At 33.2% G+C, this 27,433-nt stretch overlaps 1 protein-coding gene across 1 annotated transcript in view; it reads right to left on the bottom strand.

The window, feature by feature from the left end:
- The window catches only part of LOC114337423 (uncharacterized), a 51,713-nt gene extending 25,509 nt beyond the window's left edge, over positions 1–26,204 (bottom strand). Inside the window, exons 1-3 of the mRNA XM_028287843.2 lie at positions 25,947–26,204; positions 7,803–7,833; positions 575–905 (exon numbers count right to left, since the gene is read on the bottom strand). Of these exons, the coding sequence (XP_028143644.1) occupies positions 575–905; positions 7,803–7,830 (359 nt within the window). The 5' untranslated portion in view covers positions 7,831–7,833; positions 25,947–26,204. The remainder of the gene's footprint in view (positions 1–574; positions 906–7,802; positions 7,834–25,946) is intronic.
- Positions 26,205–27,433: the final 1,229 nt, after the last annotated feature.

Raw genomic sequence — 27,433 nt, 5'->3', positions numbered from 1 at the left:
ATCGACTGAGCCTTCTCTTGTGTAACAAAATAAGTTCCTTGAGAATTGTTTATTTTTTCAGAATTATTTTCCTTCTTTCGTTTTGATTTCACGTTAGTTTTATGTTTCACTTCAGTAAACTGTGTCACTTAAAACGGTTGTTTCTTCACTTTTCACCTTAAAATAGCACAACTAAGTAAAATTAATAATAATTAAAACTGTCTTAAGAATAATAATATGTAAAAAATAATGTTTCTTTAATGTGATACACAATGAATCAAACAATTATCTACGGGTCACGTTTTCACTGTCAGCACATGGTCAACACTTCCATACATAAGACTTTTTGCAGTTACAACAAACAGCTGTAAAAACATACGACTTTTTGATTTCTTACTATAACTACTGATAAATCAGCTGATGACATACGATATTTAGCCAGCGGTTGCATATCATAAAGAGCAATGTTTATCGCTAATAAAAAAAAATTGAAATTTTTTACATACGACATTTTGCACTTAGGGTAACGATATAAGAAAAATTTTACGATTGGATCACAAGCTTATACAAATAAAAATAATGTGGTATTATTTACCTAAAAGCTTCCTTATTGTCGCTAAAGTAGTAGACGAGATCAGCCAACAGTCTAGAATTTTTCTTCTCTATTTTTCTGAACACCGTTACCTCACCCGTTTTTAAGGCACTTCCCAATCCACCTCCTATCTTTGGTATTGCAGAACAAAGCATACTAAGGGCAGTGACATGCATGCTATTTGGTTTAGCAGGAACTGTTCGCTCTTCTAATAATTTGAGGCAGAAATCTAGATTAAATTCAATGTTTTCTACGAGATAAAATGAAAATTCTTTCAGTCTTTGTAGCACAACAGTAGGATCTCGACTGGCTTCTTCAATGTCGAATTCATCATCTGCAAAAAAAGATAAAAAGATAAAATCATTTTTTACAGGATTTTGTTCGTTTTACATATTAATTGCCCTTGTAAATGTTCTTTGAATGTCATGAGAAAGTTGACAATTATATTTCTATGGGAGGAAAGTATGCTAAATTTGCAGTTACTCGAGCGCTATGGGAACTTACTGGGTTGTGAAGATTGGCTCCTAAAACCAAAAAAAAAGTTAAGTAATGTTTTCCCTTTAGGTGGAGACCTTCCATTTTTAATTAAATTTTCCATTTCCAACAATCGTCTTTTCCGATTATAGCGAAATCTGTCCATAATTCGAAAAAATGTTTCGAATAAAATTTATTTCTTTTTACGTAAAGAATCCAAATCTGCATTAAAAAATGGGGGCTCATATATAAGATTTTAAAGTAACTCCCCACCCCACCTTCGTGGGGGTTGTGTTTGGTGTCATTCGATAGATTTTTCAAAAATATTGAATACGTGTATTTTTCAGTTTTTCGATATAATGTAAATTACACGAAATATCGTGATTCCTAATTAAATGATGGGATTCCTAATTAAAATTTTAAATTTAATGCCCACCCCTCTACGTGGGGGTCGTGTTTGGTATCATTCGATAGATTTTTGAAGAAAATTGGACGCGTATTTTTTTGTCTTTTGATCTGGCGTTCATTTCGCGAAATATTCGCTTTTCTTGTGAGACTTTTGACCCGCGCATTTTCTTATGCCACGCTCAAACGTCATATTTTTGAAATATACACTGTTCTGCATATACTTAACCTACCTTATCTTAATCTGACGATTTCGAGTTTTTTTAAGGATAGATTTTTTTTTCGGCCCTCCCTTAACCAACTCCCCTCTATTAACACGTTGACGGAGAGTGCGTCAAATGTACATATAAGCAAGTGTTGTGATACAATATGTATTTTGCCTAGTAGAATAGGGGAAAATGGAACGTCTATAGACGTTGTGTCACATTCCATCAATGGAAATTAGACGTCTATAGACGTTCTGTGCTTCAACGTGTTAAGATCCAATATATGGTAGGGGTACATTTACAAGGTACAAAGTTTCTCCCCATGTGCTCGAGTAACTGCAAAAATTCCCGCTTGGACTCCCCTACCATAACGGTAATTCATATTTTTGTTACCGCTGTTCCAATCAGGTCAACGTAACTACATTTCTTGCGCTAAAATTATCGATTAACACAGAAATAAGTCTCATATCTCGACTCTTTATTTCTTATATTCTTCCTTGTGTTATTATTTCGAGCAAATTTTTAAATTCTCTCGTTTTATTTTTTTGTTATAGATTTCACCCTGCATAAGGCGACTGAGTGTGCAAGTTGCGTTGCAATTTTTATACTGCCTTTGATAACTTTTAAAAAACGCAAATAATGATTTTCCGTAGTACCGTATGTACCTCTAATAAACCGCGCAGATAACTTGAAGATGCCCGGTTAGATACAAACACGACTTTCTTCATGACTTTCTTCCATAAAGCTTAGTAACACGGAAATAAGTCTCCTATCTCGACTCTTTATTTCTTATATTCTTCAGTGTGTTATTATTTCGAGCAAGTTTTTAAATTCCCTCTTCGTATTTTTTATAAATTTAATTCTCTGGATAAGGTGACTGACTGTGCAAGTCGCCTTGCACTTTTTATACTGCCTTTGATAACTTTTCAAAATGCGAATCATGATTTTCCTTTCCGAAATAAGGACTATTGTATTCCCTACCCCTAAACCACCGAGATAACTTGATTATGCCCAGTTAGACACATAAACACGATTTTCTTCCATAAATCTTAGTACTTATCCTTTTTAAAATAATAAGTTAGAAAGGTAGTTGTAACTGTACCACGATTTATCGACTCTGTTTTACGGAATAGAAGCTTGGACTTTGAATGCGACATCAATGAAAAAACTGAAATAATTCGAAAGATGAAGTTTTCGATCCTAATAGCATTATTAATAATATTTAGAAAATGTTAAAATATTACTAAAAGATTTTTAAATTGAAAACTTATTGGTCCATTTCCTTGGTAACACCTCCAAGGCTTCTAAAATTTTCAAACCAAATGGATGCTGAAGTGAAGAAGACAAGAGGGAATTCAAAAATCTTACAATTCACGACCCCGTCTGTTCAGCTGGTAAATTCCAACAGAAAATGGACCTAGTTACTCGAAGGAGTAAAGACCAATATAAAAATAAAATAAAAATTTTATTTTTAATTCAGTTGCAATGCGAAGGCAAAACAATCTTACTTTTCAATTAGAATACGGAGCGCAGTCCAGTCCTCTGAATCGCGATTTTCGGCTCTTATTGGAGCCTCATCGGAGAGAACGTAGGCTTGTTCTCCATTGGACAACAAGCCTACGTTCAGACATGGAGAACAAGCCTACGTTCTCTCCGATGAGGCTCCAATAAGAGTCGAAAATCGCAATTCAAGGGACTGGACTGCCCTCCGTATTCTAATTGAAAAGTAAGATTGTTTTGCCTTCGCATTGCAACTGAATTAAAAATAAAAGTTTTATTTTATTGAAATAATTCGAGTTGTGGCTGTATAGAAGAATTCTGAATATATCATGAATAAAACACGTGACAGACAAAGAGGCTCTGAGAAAGATGAATAAAGAAATGTAAGTCTTAAATACAATTAAAACCAGAAAATTGGAATATCTCGGACATATTACACGTGGAGAGAGATACAACTTGCTCCAACTCATTATGTAGGGAAAGATCCAAGGAAAAGAAGAATAGGGAGACGTAGGATATCATAACTGCGCAACCTCAGAGAGTACATCAAAAGAACTTTTCAGAGCAGCCGTCTCGAATAGCTATGATGATTGCCAACCTCCGTCGTAGAGATGGCACGGCTCTTAAAGAAGAGGAAATATGTTCGGACTAGTAACTTTCTGAATCGAAAAGTTTCACTTTTGGTGGTGTCCTTTTGGGAAGCAGACGTATTCTTCGCTCGCGAGTTTTTTTATTTCGCTCTGCTAAGTGCAATAAACTCACTATAGTAAGTATTTCTATTTAGAAATATCTAATCTTATAAAAACCTAAAACACGCATTCTATCCGGGACATTTGTCGATATGCAAACATTAAATGACGTAACTGTCATTTAATTTTTTTATATCTTTTTTATAACAGCTTCAGAATAACTGAACCTATTTAGCTAATTACGATTTTGAAACATCTGTTTAAATCCAAGGAAGGTTTAAAAGGTGAAAAAATGTGATGCAATTTTAAATAATAGTATATTATTCAAGACGCATGTCGTAATTCACCAGAGTGAGTAATAACCATTACATGCGAGTAGAATAATATAAACTAAAAGGGGTAGTTCTCTGGATTGGCTGTATACCTTAGAGTTAAACAAACTGGAACATGAAGTAAAACCACTTCTATGTAAAAGGTATATACTTACTAAAAATTTTTAAAAATCCCAATGGATTGAATAAAAAGTGTTCATCAGAACGTTTTCGAACCTATCGGTCCATCATCAGTGAATCTAAAATCAAATAAGTAATCCCACTATTAAAATTGAAAAGATGGTCGAAATTTTGAAAGTTAAAAAGCTTACTTCAGAAAATTAATCAAATGGATCCTAAGATCACTTTTACTATGGAACTAGGATCTTCTTACTCCATTAACTTCCTGGATATATCTATTACCAGACTACATGACCACTTCAACTTTGGTATCTACCGTAGGTATACCTACACAGACTGATCATGTTATCTATTCTACTTCTAACCACCCTCTCTCACATAAGCTCTCTGCCTTTCGTAGTTTTATACATAGATTAAACTCTATTCCTCTATCTACAACTGAATTCAACAAAGAATTGAACACTATCAAACAAATGGCATTTAACAATGGTTATGACCCAGACATCATCCACAAATTTCAACAAAAAAGAGAACTTAAGTTACTTCAACAATCCGCTTTCTCATCATCTTCCACAACTAACACTCCAATTTATGCCTCCTTACCGTTTAATAACTCCAAATTATCTGAAAGAGTCAAAAAATTATTTCTAATTCTCGTGACAACATCAAAATCTCATTTAAGTCAATAACATCCTCCACAAAAGCTTACCTAACACCAAAGACCCTATCTATTACATGAGCCGTAGTGGGGTATATAGACTCTCTTGTTCAGGCTGCGATGCTACCTACATTGATAGAACTTACAGATCCCTTTCCACCCGATCGGCAGAACACAGTAAGAGAGATACCACTTCAGCATTTTCACACCATTTAAAAGTCAATAAACATGAACTTAAGATTCCTGATAGTGTCCAGTTGATACACAACATTCAACAAAAAAATATACTCCGTTTAAACTTATACGAGGATTTGGAAATTGACAAGGACCTTAAGAAAAGATCCCAACTATGTTAATCGACAAGCATCCCTTAGCCGCAATTTTGTCCCAATTCACCGTTAATTATTCTCATAATTCCTATTACTTTGATATAACTTTCTCTTCTTCTATCCTATCCGCTATCTTCTTTAACCTATTCACCCCTTTTCAACTATCTTCTTCGTTCCCTCACTGGTTCCAAACTCCTTTACACACACTAATCATTACTAACCACATGAACCCCTCTTAATCAAAACCCAATTAATTCACCCTATCATCTTCTCACTGTTCTTTCATTTCATTTCTTCATTCAGTTCAACCCTCATACCCAATTTTCTCTCAATCCTTCTCTTTCCCTCATTTCAACTAGGCTTTGACCCTACATCACATTACTTTGCTTTATGTCTTTGACCTTTTCCAAATATATTTTACATGCACACCTAACATTCCATCACTTTATTTCAGTTCTCACATTTAAACTCAGTCATTATTGCAATTAAATTATAACAATATTCACTCTCTTAATTTTGTTTTGCTATTTCTATTTTATTCATTACACCCGCTTTCTATATTAATTTAATCTTAACTTTATTTTGTATCAATTGGGCTCACCTATAATCCTACAATTATTTATCTTCAATTTTACATATTCACCATTGCGTCACAAGAATTTTCTCAATTTTATAAAAAAAAATGTTTCATAATAATTTAATCATACATTTCCTACTATCAGATTGACTACGTCTTAACCCCAATTTATTTATTTTTTAACTTTTTCACCTACATTCAAATAAAAATTTCCCTTCTGCATATACAACCACCAATACAATATTAATATACAAGTTTTTGACATAGTAATTTCTATGTAATAATATCCCAATTCAAAATTTAAAAGGTTCTTTTATCTCACCAGTTTAATTTTATTTTATACAGTCAATTTGTAGTTACAGTTAAACATACTTAATTTTTATTTTGTAAAACACATTTTTTAAAAAACAATAATACAGACATTTTCAGATATTAAAATCTTTACCATTTGACCTAAGATGGTTGATTGGATCCTCGGGTAGAGTATCCATAGATATAACAGAGTATCACTCGGCAGGAGTTTCGCTTATGTGTGGTTATTTATTCTGTAGTATCACCACAGTATAGGAGAAATTCCTCCTATACTGTGATATCACCATGTTCCCAGAGGTCATATCCATGAAAATCGGCGTTTAGCCTTTACAATATTATTTTAACATAATGTAGATTGATTTATAATCACAACCATTGTTTGGTTCTGGGGCTATTTTGCAAGTATTCAAGTAAGCAATCATAACCACACTTTTTTAACTTTCAAAATTTCAACCATCTTTTCAATTTTAATAGTGGGAATACTTATTTGATTTTAGATTCACTGATGATGGACCGATAGGTGCGAAAAAGTTCTGATGAACACATTTTATTCAATTAAATTGGGATTTTTAAAGAAATTTTACTTTTGAAAGTAAATATACCTTTTACATAGAAGTGGTTTTACTTCATGTTCCAGTTCGTTTAGAATACTATACTTTTTCCACGACCTTTTTTTATTTCAATTAGTAAAAAATATAGTTATCAAAAAATTGGTTGCCTACTATTAGCAAATGCTGCCCTATGTACCTATTGTAAAAAATACTGCAAGAAATAGTCAATTCAAGTTATATTCGTTTCAGAAAAATTATAAGTACAAATTTGTACATACTGTCAATGTACTTAATAAATGGGAAATAGCTATTATCGGTGGGCGAATTTTATAAAGTTATAATGTAGGTACATTTATATTTATTATAATATAATAATAAAACTATATTTAATAAATGTGTTATAATTAATTTAACACAATATAACTTAATAAAATAAAACACAAAACACGATAGTATAAGTTATAAATAAATTCCAATAAACACAGCAAATACGTTAATGTCACTGTCATTGAAAATGATGAAAGTAAAAATTCATAATAAACAGGGTATAAAAGTAAAAAAATATACTGACCTACTGTTCCAGGTAAAAATCCTTTAAAAATTTTTCGAAGTTAATTATTGACATAAATTAGAATAATTATTGTATAAAATAAATAAGTTTATGTAATTTCATTTATTAAAAGTAGCACTCACTACTTGAACCTAACTTCAGCCTGTGAGTAACTTCGGCCCGTGAGTAATAAACTATTACTCACTGGTGAAGTAATGGATGTTATTATCTATTCAAAAATGAGTAGATGTGTTATGGATATTTATAGCGATATTTTTTTGTACTAATAGCATTGTTTAAGAAATAATAAATTATTATAATTAATTCATTGCTTTTTTAAACAATGCTAATAGGCTATAGCAATTTTTTGCCTTCTATTTCAGAAACATTCTTCTCATTAAAAAAATGTGCTTATATAGATGTTTTTTACATTTCTGTCATGCTTATAATCCGGTCTTTAATTATAACATATTTAACGAGTTTATAAAATAATATCTAAGAAAAATAAGTTCTTGCATATTGGCATACCTGTTATATCTTCTTGTGATGAACCCATGATCTGAAAAAAAAAACAGTATGAGTAGGTACATCACAATACAATGTACTAAATTATTTATAGCTAAAACTTATACAGTCTGTTCCAACGAAAATTTGCCCCCCCCCAGAAACTTAGAAACCAAGAGCTTCTTCAAAATTAAAAAAAACACGTCAATTTTTAATGATAGGATGACGAATTTTCGTGCAAAATTTATGCCCTAAAATGTAACCCCCTCTGCCCCGCATCAACCCCAACTTTTTTTTAAATAGCAAGTGTGGTCGAGTGGCATATCACTCGACTACACTTGCTATTAAAAATACTGGTGGTTGATGCGGGGCAGGGAAAGGGGGACCCCTGTATCCCCCTTTCGATACAAATTGACATGTTTTTTTTAATTCTGAAAAAACTCTTGGTTTCTGAGTTACTGGGAGGGGGGTCAAACTTTCGTTGGAACACTCTGTATAAAATATATGTCGTTATATTATTCCGCTATGAGTATGTTTATTTTTTTCGCATCCTTATGCAACTTTTATGCATCTAGAAAACGTGAACCCTTTATTTTGTCAAAAATTTGCTTCGGCTACGCTGTAACATGTTCCGACCTACATTCTCGATCGAATTAAATATAAAAAATAAATCGGATGACGGTGACTTGGTCCTGATTAGGGATGGCGGTTTTTGACAAAACACCGGTTTTCGGTTATACCGGTTTTATTTGCTTACGGTTTAACCTGGCGGTTATAACCGGCCCAAAAAACCGGTTTTTGGAAAAACCGGTTTTCGGTTTTTTTAATCCATTAGGTTACAAAGTTACATTTACAATACACTTTAGTTTGCGATACTCCATTGGACTCGATATCAATATGATCAAAATTAGTACTATCGAAAGAACATGTAATACTTTTAACACGTTTGTATATTTGTAGAATAGGTACATTTTAACTCATTTAATACTTCCTGTATGAGTGTATCGTTTTGAAAATGTAGCGAAATTCTTGGAGATTCGTATTCGTAATCAGTAATTCGATATTCATAGTCAGGGCATTATTTTTGGTAATCAGAAAAAGTCATTCACCCACTTTCAATGTCAAGAGTTAAGTCTGAAAAATAGATGATGTTTGCGTCTAATTCAACCAGATCACTTCTTATGTAAATATTATGATTACAAATACCTTTTCAAGGAAATATAATAAAACTTAATAATTGTTTCTGGCTGATGTGAGATTGCACTTTCAGTTTGCTTCTGTATGTTATAAAATAAAATAAAAGTTGAATTATGGTTTTGTTTGGAATAATTACTTGAGAATAGTAATTATGATTGGGATCCGAAATAATACCTAACCTAATCCTAATCACCGTAAAAACCTAATAACCGGTTTTTACTTTAAAAAGAAAAAACCGGTTACAACCGGGACAAAAAAACAACCGGTAAAACCGGTTATTACGAAGTAATAAAACCGGTTTTAGGTTTAAACCGGTAGGTTTTTTCCATCCCTAGTCCTGATCTTGTAAGCAATTACTTTCTTTTAGCTAAAAAAATCTGAAGGTGGGCTCTGGGTGTTTTTTTAGATTATTTGTTTGTTTATTATACGTTTTGTTAATGTGTGTTTATGTGTTACCTATATGTTTGTGTATTGCACTCACATGTTTGTACATATGTTGCATATGTATTATGTATAATTGTAGATGACATAATATTCCGACTTCTTATTATTGAGTACGTTCTTGTTGTTGACTCCTTTTATTATGGGTATCCAAAGCCTAAGGCCCAGAAAAACAATAAAGCTCCGGGAGTTGATGAAATACCAGCAGAACTGTATAAGGTAGTTGGCGACCACCTAGCAAGTCACATCCACGCGCTCATCAGAGACGTATGGCAAGAAGAGAAAATACCCGACGACTGGAAGAAAAGTATAGTATGCCCGATCTATAAAAAAGGAGACAAACTCCAGTGCAAAAACTACCGTGGAATCTCTCTACTATGTACAGTATATAAAGTCCTCACGTATATTATAAACCAGCGGCTCCAACCACTAGCAGAAAATATTATTGGAGAGTATCAGACGGGCTTCCGACGGGGAAGATCGACATTGGATCAAATATTCACAGTAAAACAGATCTTGAGCAAAGCATGGGAACACGATATTGATGTTCACAACGTGTTTGTAGACTTCAAACAGGCATACGACTCAGTCAAAAGAAACAAACTATACTATATATTGGCTGAATTGGCAATACCACACAAGTTAATAAGACTCATTAAAGCCACAATGGATGAAACTCAGGCATGTGTACGAATACAAAACCACCGGACAGACTTTTTTAACATTTCGCAGGGACTAAAACAGGGAGATGGGCTGGCCCCAACATTGTTTAACCTGGCACTGGAGTATGCGGTTAGGCAAATGCAAACTGGACGAGGAAATCTACTGACCAACCGAACGGTTCAACTGGCCGCTTATGCTGATGATATTAATATTATGAGTAGAACATCAACAGGAGCACAGGAAACATATGCAGAGTTAAAAACGCAAACAAAAATGCTAGGTCTGGAAATTAACACAGAAAAAACAAAAATAATGACTCAGACGAGAAGAAATATAGTCCCAGAAAACATTATACATGAAGATGACATTGAAACGGTTGAAAAGTTTACATACCTGGGAGTAGAAATATATGCCGACGGATCAGAAGATGGAGAAATAAGGAAGAGAATAACGCAGGCAAACAGAGCTTATTTTGCCTTCTCCCATATATTTCGGTCAAAAGGTGTCCACCGAAATACAAAGATGAGAATCTATAAAACCTTAATTCGACCAATAACATGCTATGGCAGTGAAGTCTGGGTGCTGAAAGAAACATCCAAAAACAAACTCGACACATTCGAAAGGAAAGTACTTAGGAGAATACTAGGACCTGTGAGGGAAAACGGAATCTTCAGAAGTCGATACAACAACGAGCTTTATCAACTTTATAAGGAAACGCCCCTGTCAGACTTCACTAGATTACAAAGATTGCAATGGGCCGGATATGTGATAAGAATGGGAGAGGATATGCTACCAAAACGAGCACTGAATGCTAGAATGCAAGGAAAGAGACCGGTTGGGAAGCCACGAAAGCGCTGGGAAGACACAGTAAACAGCGACGCACAAGCCCTTTTAGGAGTCCGTGTATGGAGAAGAGCAGCCACAGACAGGCAAGGGTGGAGGCAAAAAATAAAGGAGGCCAAGGCTCAATTTGGGCTGTAGTGCCGTAGAAGAAGAAAGCCTAATACATTCTGCTGATGGGTTTCTTTACCTTTTTTTTCAAGAAGGACTTTTCCCTTTTTAATGTCTGTTAATTTCATAATTATTGATGCATTTATCCATTGATTTGATTCTGTGTTTGTTGTCCCAGTCATTTTTGCATATCTTAAATTTCTCGAAGTCTCTGTTTTGATGGGTGTCTCATGCTCATTTATTCTGGCTCTTAGTAGTGGTCTTGTGATTTTTCCAAATAGTGTCAAAAGTACATTTATATCCAAAGACTGGATGGAGTAAGGAAGAGAGGCAGACCCAGGGCACGATTCAGTGGCGGCTCGTGGTAATTTAAAAAGGGTGTTCAATTAAGGAATGTAATTATAGAAACGGTGAATAGAAGCCGCGTGCAATTGCGGCACAGGTGAAAAAATTTTTGGGGAAAAAAAACAAAAGCTGGACCTAAGCGGATTAGTGAAACGATTATACATTATACTTTCCTGCTTCTCACCAAATTATATATTTACTTATTGCATAGGCGTTCGTTAAAAAATTATCAATAGTGAGTGCTTCGCCTGTTTAAATGTTGTGGCATATTAATCATTTTTTATTATTTATGTATAATAGGTACACATAAAATCTGTAACTAATTTCGATTAAATAATGCATTCATTTCCACACCACCATTGAGGTAAAATGCAAGGCGCGTTTTTTCCTATACCCAGAATCTAATATTTGGCGAACATCAATATTGTCAATATTTGAGAGTTGCAATTCATTTTCTAATGAATTTGGGAAAATCCGTGTTTTTTAATTTTTGTTGACAAATGAGATTAATCCCAAACGCTTGTTTTTGTCCACTCTGAAGAAATAGTTTCATTCTTTGCAAATAAGTACTAAACGTGGAAAACAAAACAAAGAATGTAGTTTATCACACCCGCACAACCACGAAGTTTTTCTATATTGTTCAACTTTATAGCAACGTTGAAACTTTTTGCTTTTTATAGCACATTCTTGTATCCCCGGCCGAGGTGAACCATTATTTTTTATAAGAAGTCGATTTTCAAAACTATTTGCATTTTCTTTTATAAATTCCACTGAATAAGGCTCCATCATAAAACTATTAATATTGTATTTAAGATTTAACCGTATTTAACTAAATCCCACAACAGAAAATTCCAAACTGTGAACCGAAACGGTCCTCCACTGGTCTCTATGTGCACTGCACAAATCCTCACTGTTTTAAATAGGAGAAATGCTATTTCACGGATTTCTCTTTCTAACTACAGGGTTAGATTAGTACTGGCTGGTTCATTTTAAATTCTACTCCAGAGCATTGTATCTGTACCTGCCAAGTGCATCCAGCGGCGTAAAGCAAGTAAATATGAATAATAAATAAAGTTATATTTTAATGATTCTATGAGATTAAAAAAAAATATTTTCATAATATTATAATATTTATGAGATTTAAAAAACTGTATTTTAACGAACTTTTATTGGGTGTTCACTGCACAAGTGAACCAATGGAGAAATCGCCCCTGGCACGATTTAATGTCCAGGTTACGGATTGTCCAGGACAATTTACGAGTATTAAGAGTAAGAAATTGGAAAACCAATGCGAAGGATAGGAAGAAATGGAAGGTCTAGAATAGCCCAAGGCTCAACAGGGGTTGCAGAGCCAATGATGATGATAACTGCGTCCGTTATGTCTCTTTCATATCTCTAATCTGGAAAATTCGCCATATTCTCAATAAGATAATTCGTAATAAAATCTTCACAATATTTCTTCCTGTCTTATAATTCAATCAGGATAATAATTGTCAATACGTTTTTTTTGTCAGATTTGAAAGTTAAACAAATTTTTTTTTTTTTTTTATTTAGCTAATGCCTCGACAACTAATGGCCATTGGCATGGTAGGTACGGTAATTTTGAACAGTTAGGTACCTAGTGTCATGTGTAGTGTGTGTGTTGAGTAAGTGTCTTGTTACTTTGCAAAGTCGACGTCATTGTCTTTGCAAAGAGACGCTAATTTTATCCGAACGTCTGCGGTCCCTCCGATGAGTACCGATCCCACAAGGACATAAACAAAAAAAAAAATTGTCCGGGCGAGAAACTTGTTATTTGTAATTTGTTTATAGTCCAGAAAGCTGCTAGGAAAAATATTCCGATTCGGTTTTTTTGCACAATCTTACTCAAAAAGGACCCTTTTTAACAAATTTGCATGTTGCCAGGTCAAAACTATCAATTTTAGAGAAAAGTCACTAAAGACCTTTTCTTTTTGAAATGATCCAAAAAACCTAAAAAAAACTTTGTTCGGTGCAAAAAAATTATTTTAGGAAAATAACAAAAAAAAAAAACGTTTAAACAAATTTTAACCCACTTTTGGACCTGGCAACATGCAAATTTGTTAAAAGGGTTCATTTTTGAGTAAGATTATGCAAAAAATCCGAATTGGAATATTTTTCCTGCGGATGCGCAGTGGCTTTCTGGACTATAAACAAATTATTGTGCAGGTTACAGCTTAATCATTATTCAAAAACGCTGGACGGAAGGGCCGCCCGAGAACTTTATCGTACCGATCTATTATCGTTATGGTACTAGATACTGGCATTCTATAAAAATAACAAAGTTACTCGTTATTTTGATATTTTAGAAACACTTTCTGTACTTGAAAGTATTTTATGGTTCCACGCATCATTAATTCCTGCATTTGAGAAAATGTTCGATGCCATATTTCGGGGATACACTATAGATGTATAGATTATTGCATCAATAGAATATTATAGTCATACTTTCATTTCAAATTAGTTCATTTTTTTGAGAAATTAATAGTTTACAATATTTGCATTTCATTCTATTTCGATTACGCTAGTCAATGCGCGATATTAAGAACAAGATATTATCTTCAAATTCTATCCTACTGCATGGATTTTAATGAAATTTTTGGAGTAGCCCAATCTCCTAATTCAAAGTCTATCCTATATACTATGGCGCTTTTATCATGGGGGCGGTTCCCACCACTTCTCAGGGGTGAAATATTTTTATTTTCGAATTACATGGAGAAAAAGGAAGAGTTTTAAGAAAATTTAAAAATTCATTTTATAATTTGATCACATTTTTTACAAAAACCATTCATTTTAAATCCGTTCAACTTTTTGAAAGTAGAAATAACACTATATTAAAAGGTATTGCAAAAGAAAAACAATGCATTTAAATTATGGTGGATGGGGAGTTAAATGTATATACTTTTCATTTTTCCTTAAAGTACATTAGTCATATATTTTTTTTGCACCATATCTCGCTTAATTTGTATGTAACCGGCATTTAACGGTGCTCGTTTTAAAGGCCTTTTCAAACACTACAAAAGGTGTTGGTAGCATCATACACCTAAAACCTACCGTTCCTCTGTTATTTCAAGTTGAATACACCAATTTGAGCATGCACCAAAAAACAAACTATTTTCACCTACCATATCTCTTTTTGTATTATAAATAGAACATTTACGAAGGAACGAATCTCTTTATTATTTATAATCTAAAAAATGTTTTATATAGTGTTTTTAGTTCGATGCATAGTTTTTAAGGTATTCACAAAAAATCCGTCCGAAAAGGTGTCATTTTTCAATGAAAATGGCCAATTTTCAACTACGCATAACTCAAAAAGTATTGAGTTCTCAAAAAAAATATAGACCAGTTTTTGCTTAGAAATAGGTTCTTTAGCCACTTCCGTGCTTATTTTGACCAACAAATTTTCCACCCCCTTGAAGAAGTGGGAACCGCCCCAAGATAAAAGCGCCATAGTATATAGGGTAGATTTTGTTTCTTGAGCTATTCCCTACTTACTGTGAAAATATCAAGTACATCAATGTAGTAGGATGGAATTCGGAGCCAAATACCCTCATTGACTGCCCTAGAATAATGCTCTCCTATGATCGCGTGAGAGAGGACACACATAAGATTATAGCAAAATTTCTATTTAGCGTAACTTTTTGAGTTTTTGAGCTATAGCAATGAATTTTATGCAATTGGAAAGGTAATTTTGCATTCTTTCAAAATATTTAAAAATATACAGGGCATATCTAAAAAATTAAGATTTATTATTTATTTCCGGTTCAACCGGAAGCCATATTTTTGGTAAAATTTATTGTGATAATAGATAATAAAGTACCATATATGTTTGCAAAATTTCAAATTTTAGTTTCTATTAAGAAGGAAGTTACGGGCACTCGAATATTTTTTTATAAAAAATTCATAACTCTTCTCCTATGGGGAGTTAAGAAATCTGACTAATGTCATTCAATTTAACGATAGGATATCAAAAATATGTCAAAAAATAAAAAAATTCCTTGGAGCCATTTTTGAGAAAATCTAGTTCAAATTTATGTCAAATTTTGACCCCTTAAATATAGGCAACCCGTAACTTTTTCTGAAAAACGATAACATCCTTCTTATAGCCCCATCTTTAGGCTATATAACGACTTTTTCAAATTAAACTTATCTTAAATAAGTTTTTAGATAGGTAGGGAAATGTGTCGGGTGGGCGGTCGGCCATGTTGACTGCCATTTTGAATTTGGAAATGTCAAATTCCGTATTTTTATTTACCTATCGATGATCTTACTTTGAGTTGAATTTCATTCATTTCGGTCAAAATTTGCAAAAATGGGCCCTAAATAACCCCCCTATTTCGGCCCCCCTTTGAGAGGTTTTTTTTAAAAGCTTAGTTTCTCGACAAAACTCTCTTAAACTTACTCATACCAAATTTCATCAAAATCGGTTCGGTAGTTTTTGCTGGGCGGTGGCGACATACGTACGTACGTACATACTTCCGAAATGTTTTTTTATTTGCTTTTTAGACTCAGGGGGACTCAAAACGTCGAAAAAAAGTGAAATCTGAAAAAATTTTTTTTGCACGATCCTATAACTTTATCTATTATACTATACTACGTATATAGTACGATAAAGTAAAAAAGTGATGAAAAAAGTGAAAAGTGCAAAAAAATCTTGGGTGTATATTATTTCGAACGACGCCTAAGTTTTCTATGTATTAGCATTGTGTTAGGATTCTCTGAATTAATCCAATCTTATCAGGTAAGTGCATATATGTGTATATTTAAACTAGATGGAGTTGAAGCTTATTCATGTGATAATGTTAAAAATTGTCGTGATTTGCATCGTATACTACTACTACATGTGATTTAGACCGATCTCCGCCGTTTTCCGACTTCCCATCACCACTTCGTCCAGTTGTTCCATACCTCCTCTTCTATGATTTTTCTCTCAGCTCTTTGTCTATTCTTTTCTCCAACTTTTTCTCGATCTACGCATGCTACGCATGGAGAAGTATATTTTGTGTATGTACCGGGTGTCCCAATAAGAATGACCATATCTCAGGAACCGTTTATAGTACAGCTTTGAGAAAAAAACGTTTATAACAAAAGTTGCCTCTGAAAAAGCCTCGAAATTATTTTCATAATTGTAGGTTCATCGCTAGAGGGCACAATCGAATATCAAAAATTAAAAAATCAAAATTTGACAAAATATGCCTAATGAAAGGGCACTGGCAATCAAATAATCGTATTCTTCACAAAATTCTGGGCATATCTGATTTCACAAGTTTAAGTCTACTTTGACTTCACAAGGGTCAGATAATTGGACCCTTTCTTTTCGATAATGCTATTATTGGTGAACTCTATCTAATTTTTTTAGGGAATGAATTGTCTCTTCTTCTGGAAGATGTGCCGTCAGCATTTCGCAGGTCCATGTTGTTTCAGCACGATGGTTGTCCTACGCATTTTTCAAGAGTAATAAGAGATTTTTTAGATGAGTCATTCGCCGATAGATGGATATGACGTGGAAGCCTATTTTTTGGCTAGCCAGATCACCAGATTTAACTGTTTTAGACTTTTATTTAAGGGGCGGATTAAAGACCTTGATTTTGCCGCTAGGCTCACTACTCGAAACAACATCATCCAGAGAGCAGGAAACGCCATGCAAAGCATTGCGAGAGCAGAAATTGAGACTGCTGTTCAATAAACTCTTAAAGAGTAAATGCTTGCATCGAAAATTACGGGCCATAATTTAAACATTTATGTCGTCACTAAGTAGTTGTTTTTATTTCTTTGTTATATTTTATAGTGTTGTTTGTCCTATTGTTGTTTTAATTAATACACGTTGACATCTAAAAAATATTTCTTTGTTTTTTCCACAGCAGACTACCTTTCCTTAACTTCGTTTACCGGTGACAGTAACGGTTAGGTTTAAAATTTACACGTTTCTTAAGATATCTCGAGACAGAAAGAAGGTATCGACATGCGGTTTTCGCTATTCTGTTGCTAATTTGATCTAATTTTATAATACAGGATTAAAAATGCATTCTTGTATTTAATATTTTCCAAAGAAAACTAGATTTCTGAACATAATTAAAAAACCCCTCCTAGTTGGCATATTACTTAATATGCTGTTTCGAAATTATAACTCTTACATTGGCGAAAGAGAGCTGTTTTTAACAAGAACAAGTTTGCAAAATTCGATTTAGTACAACCGGACTTACAGCAATTTTTTAATAACAAGGTTCCCACTCACCCCCACCTCTTCTTCTTCTTCTTCTTCTTCTTCTTCTTAACTCAGGCGAGACTCGTTAGTCTCTGGCACTTGGTCATAAGACCTTTGTACCAAACCCTGTTCTTCTCCTTAAACTTTAATAACTCCTGTGGCCTCAACGAAGGCCAACAGTTTTCTTATTGGTAGTTTTAGGATCTCTTCTGGTTCAAACCTCATTTGACCAGTGAAGTTCTGCCTTACATCACCTAGCACACTGCAATGGCATAGTATGTGTATGGCAGTTTCTTCTTCCATTTCGCACTTTCTGCACCATGGTTCATTCACCTTATCTAGTTTGTATAGGTGATTTCTTAAACGGCAATGTCCAGTCACCATTTCAGTGACGGTTTTGATCTCTCGTTTATTGAGGTTCATCAAACTGTTCGAGAGTTTTTTATCAATATTCTTGATTATTTTTTTAGTCTGGATTTGCCCTTGAGTGGTTTTCCATTTATTTTGATGATTCTTTATCAGCCATTTCTGAACCTTGTTTTTCATAGCATCTTTAGTGATGCCACAGAAAGGTTCTGGGCCTTCAAAAGTTTTTCTTGAGCCTTGTTTCGCTAACATATCTGCTCGTTCGTTCCCATGCACCCCTTCATGACCCGGCACCCATATTAAAGACACTTTATTGTCTTTTGCCAGGTTCTTGAGGAGATCTTTGCAGTTTCTCACCAGTTTTGATTTGGTGAGAGGGTTCTTTACAGCCAGAATAGCCGATTGACTATCTGTAAGTTGTGTATTGTGTAAATGTTGATTCTCTTAGCTTTAGGGACCCCCACCTCTTATTTGCAAAGGTAGACTTAAACTTGTGAAATCAAATATGCGCAGACTTTTATGAATAATACGATGATCGGATTTCCAGTGCCCTTTCGTTAGGTAAATTTTGTAAAATTTTGGTTTTTTAATTTTTGATATTCAATTACGCCCTCTAGCGGCGAACCTACAATTATGGAAATAATTTCCAGGCTTTTCCCGTTGCAACTTTTGTTATAAATATTTTTTTCTGAAAGTTGTACTACAAACGGTTCCTGAGATATGGCCGAGAGCCATTCTTATTGGGACACCCGGTACTTGTTTACAAAAACAAGAGATATATACACAACAATGTAACAAACTATAGGTTTGTGTCGTACATAAAAGTGCTTGGCCATTATGAAAATATGAGAGAGAGAGTAATTATTGATAGATAGACGGTAGATGGGTACGTGACGAAGCTGAAATGTTCGATAATCAGTTTTTGGTTTCATCAGATTTCATTATAAGACAATTGTTGGAATAATACAGGAATAAAGAAACAAATCCTTATATGGTATTTATTGATAAAGCAAATGGTATAGATTCTCGAGACATACTTTGGTGAGCACTTGACAAGAAAGGAGTCCTTGGTAAAAATACATAACAATTGTAAGAGACACATATAGGGTGTACCAGTTAGTGTTAGGACAGTTGTGGAGAGTTAAGAAGGAAACTTGTAGAACAAAGACAGAGGGACGTTTATTTGAAGATGGAGTTAGAAAAGTATCATTGGATTGTTAAAGGACTGTGAAATAGGGTGGGTCGAAAAAAATAATGTTTCATTTTTTAATCGCACGCGGAAAATTTTTATACCGCGGAAAACTTACTTTCGGGGTATATAAGTAAAATGCAAAGTAAAATAAAATTATATATTGAACCCCCAGCTAGCGCATCATACTTAAAATTTAGTTTTTTTCAGAAATCAAAACATTTTTCAATTATTTTTACAATCTTTAGCCAATAATATTTGAACGTGCTATAGTGAAAACTGTTTAGTTAATAGTTTAAAAAATACGAAATAAATTTGAAACAGACAATATCTTTTAATTTGCGGTAGCGCAAAATACTCAAAAATTGGTAAAATTCACATATTAGCACCTTAAAAGAAGGTGTGGTCTAGTATGTTGTGTTGGGTGTTAATAGCACAATCCATTTTTTGTTCTTTTACTTTACATCCCATTTAATTGGAATAGAATTATTATAGTGTGTTTAAAGTTATAAACGATATAAATAAAACAACTTACAATTTTAATAATATATTTAATTGAAACAAAAAAGAAACCAAATTGTAACCAAACAATGTCAACAAATTAAATGAAATTTCGACTTTAGAAAGAGTCTTTTACTCACTATTACTGAGTGGGTATGTTGAAGCTGCGCTTGCTGTCAAACTTTGGTATCGAAGCTCTGGATGCTACGGCAGATCTTATGAAAATATCTCGTTCCTAACCACTAGTAGACCAGGGCGCATCTGTAGAAATATTAGTACATTTGGACGTTGAGAGGTGACTCAAATTTTTTTGCAGAAATTGCTTGAAAATAAATCAAATAATAATATTTGAGTTATCCTCCCTCTTTAAAAGGTCCGGAACATTGTTTAAATAATCAAAATGTCAAAAAATTAAGGAAAAATTCGATTTTTTTCTTGGTTTTTTAATTATAACTTTAAAAGTATTCATTTCCGAGAAAAGTTGTACTGACATAAAAGTTGCGTAATTAAATTTGCTACAATATAGAATTGGTTAAAAATTTGAAAAATAGTCACGCTCGTTGCAAAATAGCAATAATTTTGAAAAAAACATACAAAAACAAGTATTTGTATTTTACGTTTTTCAACCATTTGTGCTACACTTATAACCTTCATATTTCAGCCTGAAAAACTTTATGATACAGTAAACAATACAGTAAATTTCATTATAATCGGTTTAATAGATTTTGCAAAATACATTATGCAATCCAGCTTTCGTAAAAAAAATTCATTTTTTCAAAATGTTACAGGACTGAAAATAAAGCAGATAGCAAGTTGAAAATTTTTTTGCATATAGAAGTGTACTGTAACTTTCATTCGCAATTTTGCAAAATTAAAATAGATTAAGACCAGGGCGTCAGGAATTTTTTAAAATAAACATTAATTACTGGTGCTACGCGCAAGACAGCGGATAGTTTGCTCTGATTGGGCATTCCAATGACCTTTGATAACGATTGATACATTTTAATTTTTATTACATTTCGATATAAATAAATGTATGTATACACCGTTCTTAGGCGTCAACGCCCTTCGGTAGGGATCTATGGAGGAGTATCACCAAGCCGGAAGCCCTTATCCCTTCCCGTACCGCTCCTCCATAGGTCGATCAGACGCCAGTTTATTCCAGACCAAGCCGTAGACTCTATTGAGTTTTATACTACGGCGTTGGCCTTTTATAAATTTCATGACCTAGCTGAGGCTCGAACCAGCGACCGCAAATCGCAAATCCACTAAACTTGTCGATCGACTGAGCCCCAGCTAACTGGACCGTCAAGACCGACAAATAAATACATTTGTTTATTGCAAAATAAAAACACATACTCTATGCTTTGAAATAACACTTTTATTAGCAAAAACTTTCTTTGTTCATATATTTTAACTTAAATAATAAAAGTTTTTTATTTTTAAACATATGCAATTATTTAAACAATATTTTACAAACAATAATAAAATTAGTTTGATTTTTGTGGAATTAAAATATTAAAATACAACAAAATATAGAGTAAGAAAATAATATATTAGATAAAGATTGGAAGAAATTTTGGTGGAAATAAACTTGTGTGAATCGAACACCGCTGTCCTGCGCGTAGCACCAAAAATGATTGTTAATTTCAAAAATTTTCTGACGCCGTGGTAAGTAATCGATTTTAATTTTGAAAATGGCAAATGAAAGGTACAGTACACTTCTATAAGCAAAAAAAAATTAACTTGCTATCTGCTTTATTTTCAGTCCTGTAACATTTTGAAAAAATGAATTTTTTTTGCGAAAGCTGGATTGCAAAATTTATTTTGCAAAATCTATTAAACCGATCTTAAAGAAATTTACAGTATTGTTTTAGTGTATCATAAAGTTTTTCTGGGTGAAATATGAAGGTCCTAAGTGTAGCATAAATGGTTGAAAACGTAAAATGCGAATACTTGTTCTTGTATGGTTTTTTCGCAATTATTGCTATTTTGCAACTAGGGTGACTATTTTTTAAATTTTTAACCAATTTTATATTGTAGGACATTTAAATACGCAACTTTTATGTCAGTACAACTTTTCTCGGAAATGAATACTTTTAAAGTTATAATAAAAAAACGAAGAAAAATATCGAATTTTTCCTTCAATTTTTGACATTTTGATTATTTAAACAATGTTCCGGACCTTTTTGAGAAGGAGGATAACTCAAATATTATTATTTGATTTATTTTCAAGCAATTTCTGAAAAAAAAATTGAGTCACCTCTCAACGTCCATCTCAAAACAAATCCGCCCTGGACTATCGGAGGACTAGTTAATCGTAATCTTTTGAGTAAAGATGAATAGTATCTTCTAGTCTAGGCATAAGTTATGCGATAAAGTTGCAATTGCCGGATCCACTTTCCCACTCTCGATGGTTGACTACAGCTAACAGAGTTTTGAGACTGTATGTAAGTGTGGAAACGACTTCATTTGAACATTAATTGTTAGTATCCTTCATTCTTAAATCATACATGCCTGTATGGTTCAAAATAAAGTACAGCAAATACATAACAGATGGACCTGAACACGTTTTTGAGGCTATCAAATCATCTAGATTTCTACCAGAGAGTTTGATTAAAGTAGTTGATCCTGTAATCGAAAGAAATTCATTTTTTTTTTCACCCAGAAAATTTGCTACTGAGGATGGTAGTGGATGAAAGGAAGCACACAAGAGAATTAGGATTCCGAAGAATAATCAAAGCAAGGATGTTAGCTACAGATACAGAAACAATTAGGGTTTTTCGACCTCCAAAAATTAACTTTCATGGGACTGACTATACTGAATTAATTTATTGGAACTCCACTGAAATTACACCACCATCACTGTTACGGGGAGTCTCTAATGATGAAGTTTGGACTAAAATCACTGCTGGTGAAACACCCGAGGATTGGAACTTTGGAAAAATTCCATGTCATATTCAAGCCGTGGAACGCTGCATCAAGTTAGTGACTGAAGCATCTAAAAAAGTCGTCGGTGCTAAGTAATGAGATGGTTTCATAAGATCTGCCGTGCATCCAGAGCTTCGCTGCCAAAGTTTGACAGGCAACGTACCCACTCAGAAATAGTGAGTAAAAGAGTCTTTCTAAAGTCAAAATTTCATTTAGTTTGTTGACATTGTTTGGCTACAATTTGGTTTCTTTTTTGTTTCAATTAAACATGTTATTAAAATTATAAGTTGTTTTATCTATATCCTTTATATCTTTAAACACACTATAATAATTCTATTCCAATTAAATTGAGTGTAAAGTAAAAGAACAAAAAATGGATTGTGCTATTAACACCCAAGACAACATACTAGACCACACCTTCTTTTAAGGTGGTAATATGTGAATTAACATCCAACACAACATACTAGACCACACCTTCTTTTAAGGTGCTAATATGTGAATTTTACCAATTTTTGAGTATTTTGCGCTACCGCAAATTAAAAGATATTGTCTGTTTCAAATTTATTTCCTATTTTTTAAACTATTTACTAAACAGTTTTCACTATAGCACGTTTAAATATTATTGGCCAAAGATTGTAAAAATAATTGAAAAATGTCTTGATTTCTAAAAAAAAAACTAAATTTTAAGTATGATGCGCTAGCTGGGGTTCAATATATAACTTTATTTTACTTTGCATTTTACTTATATACCCCAAAGGCAAGTTTTTCGCGGTAAAGCGATTAAAAAATGAAACATTATTTTTTTTTTCGACCCACCCTACTGTGAAAAGAGATAGTTTTAAGTACCTATTGGTCAACTTACAGAGTAATGTTATGCATGCAGTGGAATTAGGATTGGATTCATGAAGTGAGGGAAGCGAATGGTGTGTTGTGTGATAGAAAAATTCCAATGAAGCTGAAGGAAAAATTCTCCAAACAGCCATAAAATGTATGATGTACGAAACTGACTGTTGGCAGTTAAAAAGTAATAAATGTAGCGGAGATGAGAATGTTTACATGAATGAGTGGAATAGTAAAAAAGGATAAAATTAAGAATAAGTATAAGAGGGGAAGAGCAGGGGTGGCACCAATTGATGCAAAAATGAGAAATTATAGGTTAAGATGGTTTGGTCATGTTCAACCTCGGGACGTTAGTAAGCCAATATGAAGAATTGATGATCTCTGAAGGAGACGCCTAGGTAGGTCATATCGGTAAAGGGGATTGATGATGATGATCGGTAAAGGAGATTGGTATGATTTCATAATCGTAAGTTAAGTTTTTAAATGTTTGCATTATAAAATGGAAGAATAATGTAATATTACAATTCATCTATGAAAACCTGACATTCAACCCCTAATAATAACTAGGTACAGCCATACTAAGGAGAAAAATTTGTGTGTCGATTTGAAGTGCTACAACAGCTCTCTTGCAAAAAGCTTTACATTGAAAAAATGTAAAATTTACATTATTATTACAATATTACCAGAGAACGGCAGTTCTCACCAGTGGCGCACACCTACACCCCCTACACGCGACACTATATATACACGAAATTTTCGATTTTCTAAATCTGACTGAATTGAAAATTGGGCCAACTCCCATCTTAAAGTTCCGAAAAAGACTCACCCATTCATATGTCAACCTTCCATTTGGTTCCAAGGGTGTGGATTTTACGGCCCTTCTTATTTAGGGTCTGTTTTTCGTTCTCGTCCCCAAAACTCCCAAAAACTTCGAAAATTTAACTCCGACCTTTCCGGCTTCTAATAGAAGCGATCATTGCCTTTCCAACGTATGTCTAATTTTGAAAATCGGTTATACCGTTCAAAAGTTACCGAGCTCAGAAATATGAGTTAATTTTTATTTAAAAAAGGAAAATGTTTGTGGATATGTATGTATGTATGTGTGTGGAAAAGTTAAACCGATCTGAAATTTTTTTTCTGTGTTTGTAGAGGGGGTGAGGGTCTATTCAGAACCAATGTAGTTTGTGAGTTTTGACTACCCATAAGCCAGCTATAGGACTTGGTAGGTACCAAACGGCATATTTTTTGGCGGTATATATCTTCGGTTCAAGAAGAGACAGGAGAACAATAAATACACCAAATCAATAGCGTTGAGTTAAGCTTTCAAATGATGTCTAAGCTGTCAGGATCAGACATACACACGGCTCAGTATAGCCGAAAAACTGAAAAACTAAACATTGAAAATTTTGGTTTTTCGACACTTACTCAAAATTTCAACCTACGAATTCTGCCAATAACTGAGCGTTTCTAGAAGGACTCTAGACGAATCTAACGGTATATACCCTAAATCCGGGAAAATTCAAATTTTTAAGTTATAGGCTTCATAAATATGATCAAATGTATTTCTTATGGGAAAAACGGTTTTTCAAGCTCAATAATTCTTGTAATAGCTTTACTTATCATACTTGACCTTAGATGCATAAGATACTACTTGTCAATACGTTTCAAACTCATGTTTAGTGAACAAAATCGGTTAAGCCGTTTAGAAGTTTTTAAGCTACAAAAGTATAATCCAATTAACGATTATTCCCTAAATGGTTAATGTAGTTGTAGTGGTTACGACGCTAATTTTATCTGGCAACGGACAATCCGAGTTCATTTACCGGCCATCCCAATATTTTTTTCAATCTATTTCGAATAGAAAAAAATCTAGTGTACATTCGATGGACACTAGATCATTTGGGAGATAATGCGACAAAGGCGACCATTTATAAAGCTTAACGTGTAGGTCGAGAAACATTAAATTCAACTTTATACATTTAATTTATAAATAGCTTTGAAAAACTCCTGATACAAGAATAAAAAACCGCTAAACGCCGTAAAAATGAGTGGCGCATACAATATTCCAGCTACAAAAGATCTGATATGAATATTACGTGGCGCGAAAATGTATTTTCATTTTGATGCAAAACAAAATTCTAGTTCTATTTTAAAAGATTTTTTCATAATAGTTGCTAAATTTGAAGTAAACGCGTCACAAAAGAGTTTCAAAATTCAAACTGTATCAAAGTTACTCTTTTGTGGCGCGTTTACTTCAAATTTAGCAAATATGAAAAAATCTTTTAAAATAAAACTAGAATTTTGTTGTGCATCAAAATGAAAATACATTTTCGCGCCATGTAATATTCATATCAGATCTTTTGTAGTTGGAATATTGTATGCGCCACTCATTTTTACTGCGTTTAGCGGTTTTTTATTCTTGTATTTAATATACATATATTATACAGTAAAAAGATAAAAGATGAACTAAGAATACTTGTGTTATAAGCTTTATATATGTTTTATTTTGTTTACTTACTTAGGTATATTTATATTTTCTTTTCAAAATAGTAATATAATATCCTTTTTAGTCTTATTATCGAAACTTGGTATCTACTCTTTAATTATTCAATCACTGGTTAAAAACATTACCACAGAATCACTACAGGATCACAAAAACAATACAACACAGTCCATATAAAGAGAGGGTAACCTTATCTCGTGTATCAACAACTACTGACAGGAACAAAATGAAAATGAAAGTGTAAAGACCGCGATATCAATACTTATAAGATATGCAAATAAATGATACAGACATACATTTGCAGACAGAGTATTTCACATGGTTACTCATAAAAGCCGAAATTTTTTATCAAATAGATAAATATAGAATACACATATGTATATGATATCGGTTGTTTGGAAACAACGTTGTATTATATGTATATTGATGGACGGTGTTTTGCAAGGCAGTGTTTTTGCAATATGATTTCTTTTATTAAAATTTATTAAATTAAAAACCTATGTGGTTAGTAGCACCGCTTTGTATTATATAGATTTTTTACATACGTAAATTCATTTTGAAATACATAGATTTTTACATACATAAATTTTTACATACAGTAGGAAAAATGAAAGATTACTCATGAACGAACATATAAAACACGTTTTATTTTTCTGTCACAAAAAAAATCGGCCAACGCAAGTACATTGCAATACTTATATAAGCTGTCCTTATAGTACTGGTACTAGTTCATTATTTTCTGGAACATAGAAAAGATGTCTTTAATATGATCGCTCATGGGTAATCTTTAATTTTTCCTACTATACATAGGTTTTTAGTTACATTGGTTTTTACAAGCACTGATGTGTTTATATTTTTGTTTGTATATTTCTATTGGGGCCTGTAGGTATTTAAATATACATATCTATATATTTTTAATCCCAAGTCTTGAGTTCGAATCTCACCAAGGTCGGTATTTTTTCGTTTATTATAAATTAATAAATGAAAATAGTTTCTGTCCTTGTGGGATCGGTACTCACCGAAGGGACCGCAGACGTTCGGATACATTTAGCGTCTCTTTGCAAAGACAATGACGTCGACTTTGCAAAGTAACAAGACACTTACTCAACACACCCACTACACATGACACTAGGTACCTAACTGCAAAAATTCACCGTACCTACCATGCCAATGGCCATTAGTTGTCGAGGCATTAGCTAAATAAAAAAATCCCCAGTCTTCTGCGTGATAGTCAGATACTCTACCGTCTGAATTTTCCGGCACTACACTTAAGAACAATAAAAACTTACAGTGCAAATGTATTTTTAAAACTATTTTAAAATCGGATTATAAGGCACATAATAAACTGCTCGTCAAATGTTAGGGATATAGAAAATGATGTTCATTTTCATAGTTGATTTTTTCGTGAACAGATTAACGGATTCCGCTATTTTTTATATTATTTTAGATTTTTCTATAGTATTTACACAGTTTAAAAAAAATGTTTTTCTTATGTTAAGATT

Source organism: Diabrotica virgifera, chromosome 8 (assembly GCF_917563875.1).
Source record: "Diabrotica virgifera virgifera chromosome 8, PGI_DIABVI_V3a".
Lineage (NCBI taxonomy): Eukaryota > Metazoa > Arthropoda > Insecta > Coleoptera > Chrysomelidae > Diabrotica > Diabrotica virgifera.
This window is presented reverse-complemented; position numbering and strand designations above follow the sequence as displayed.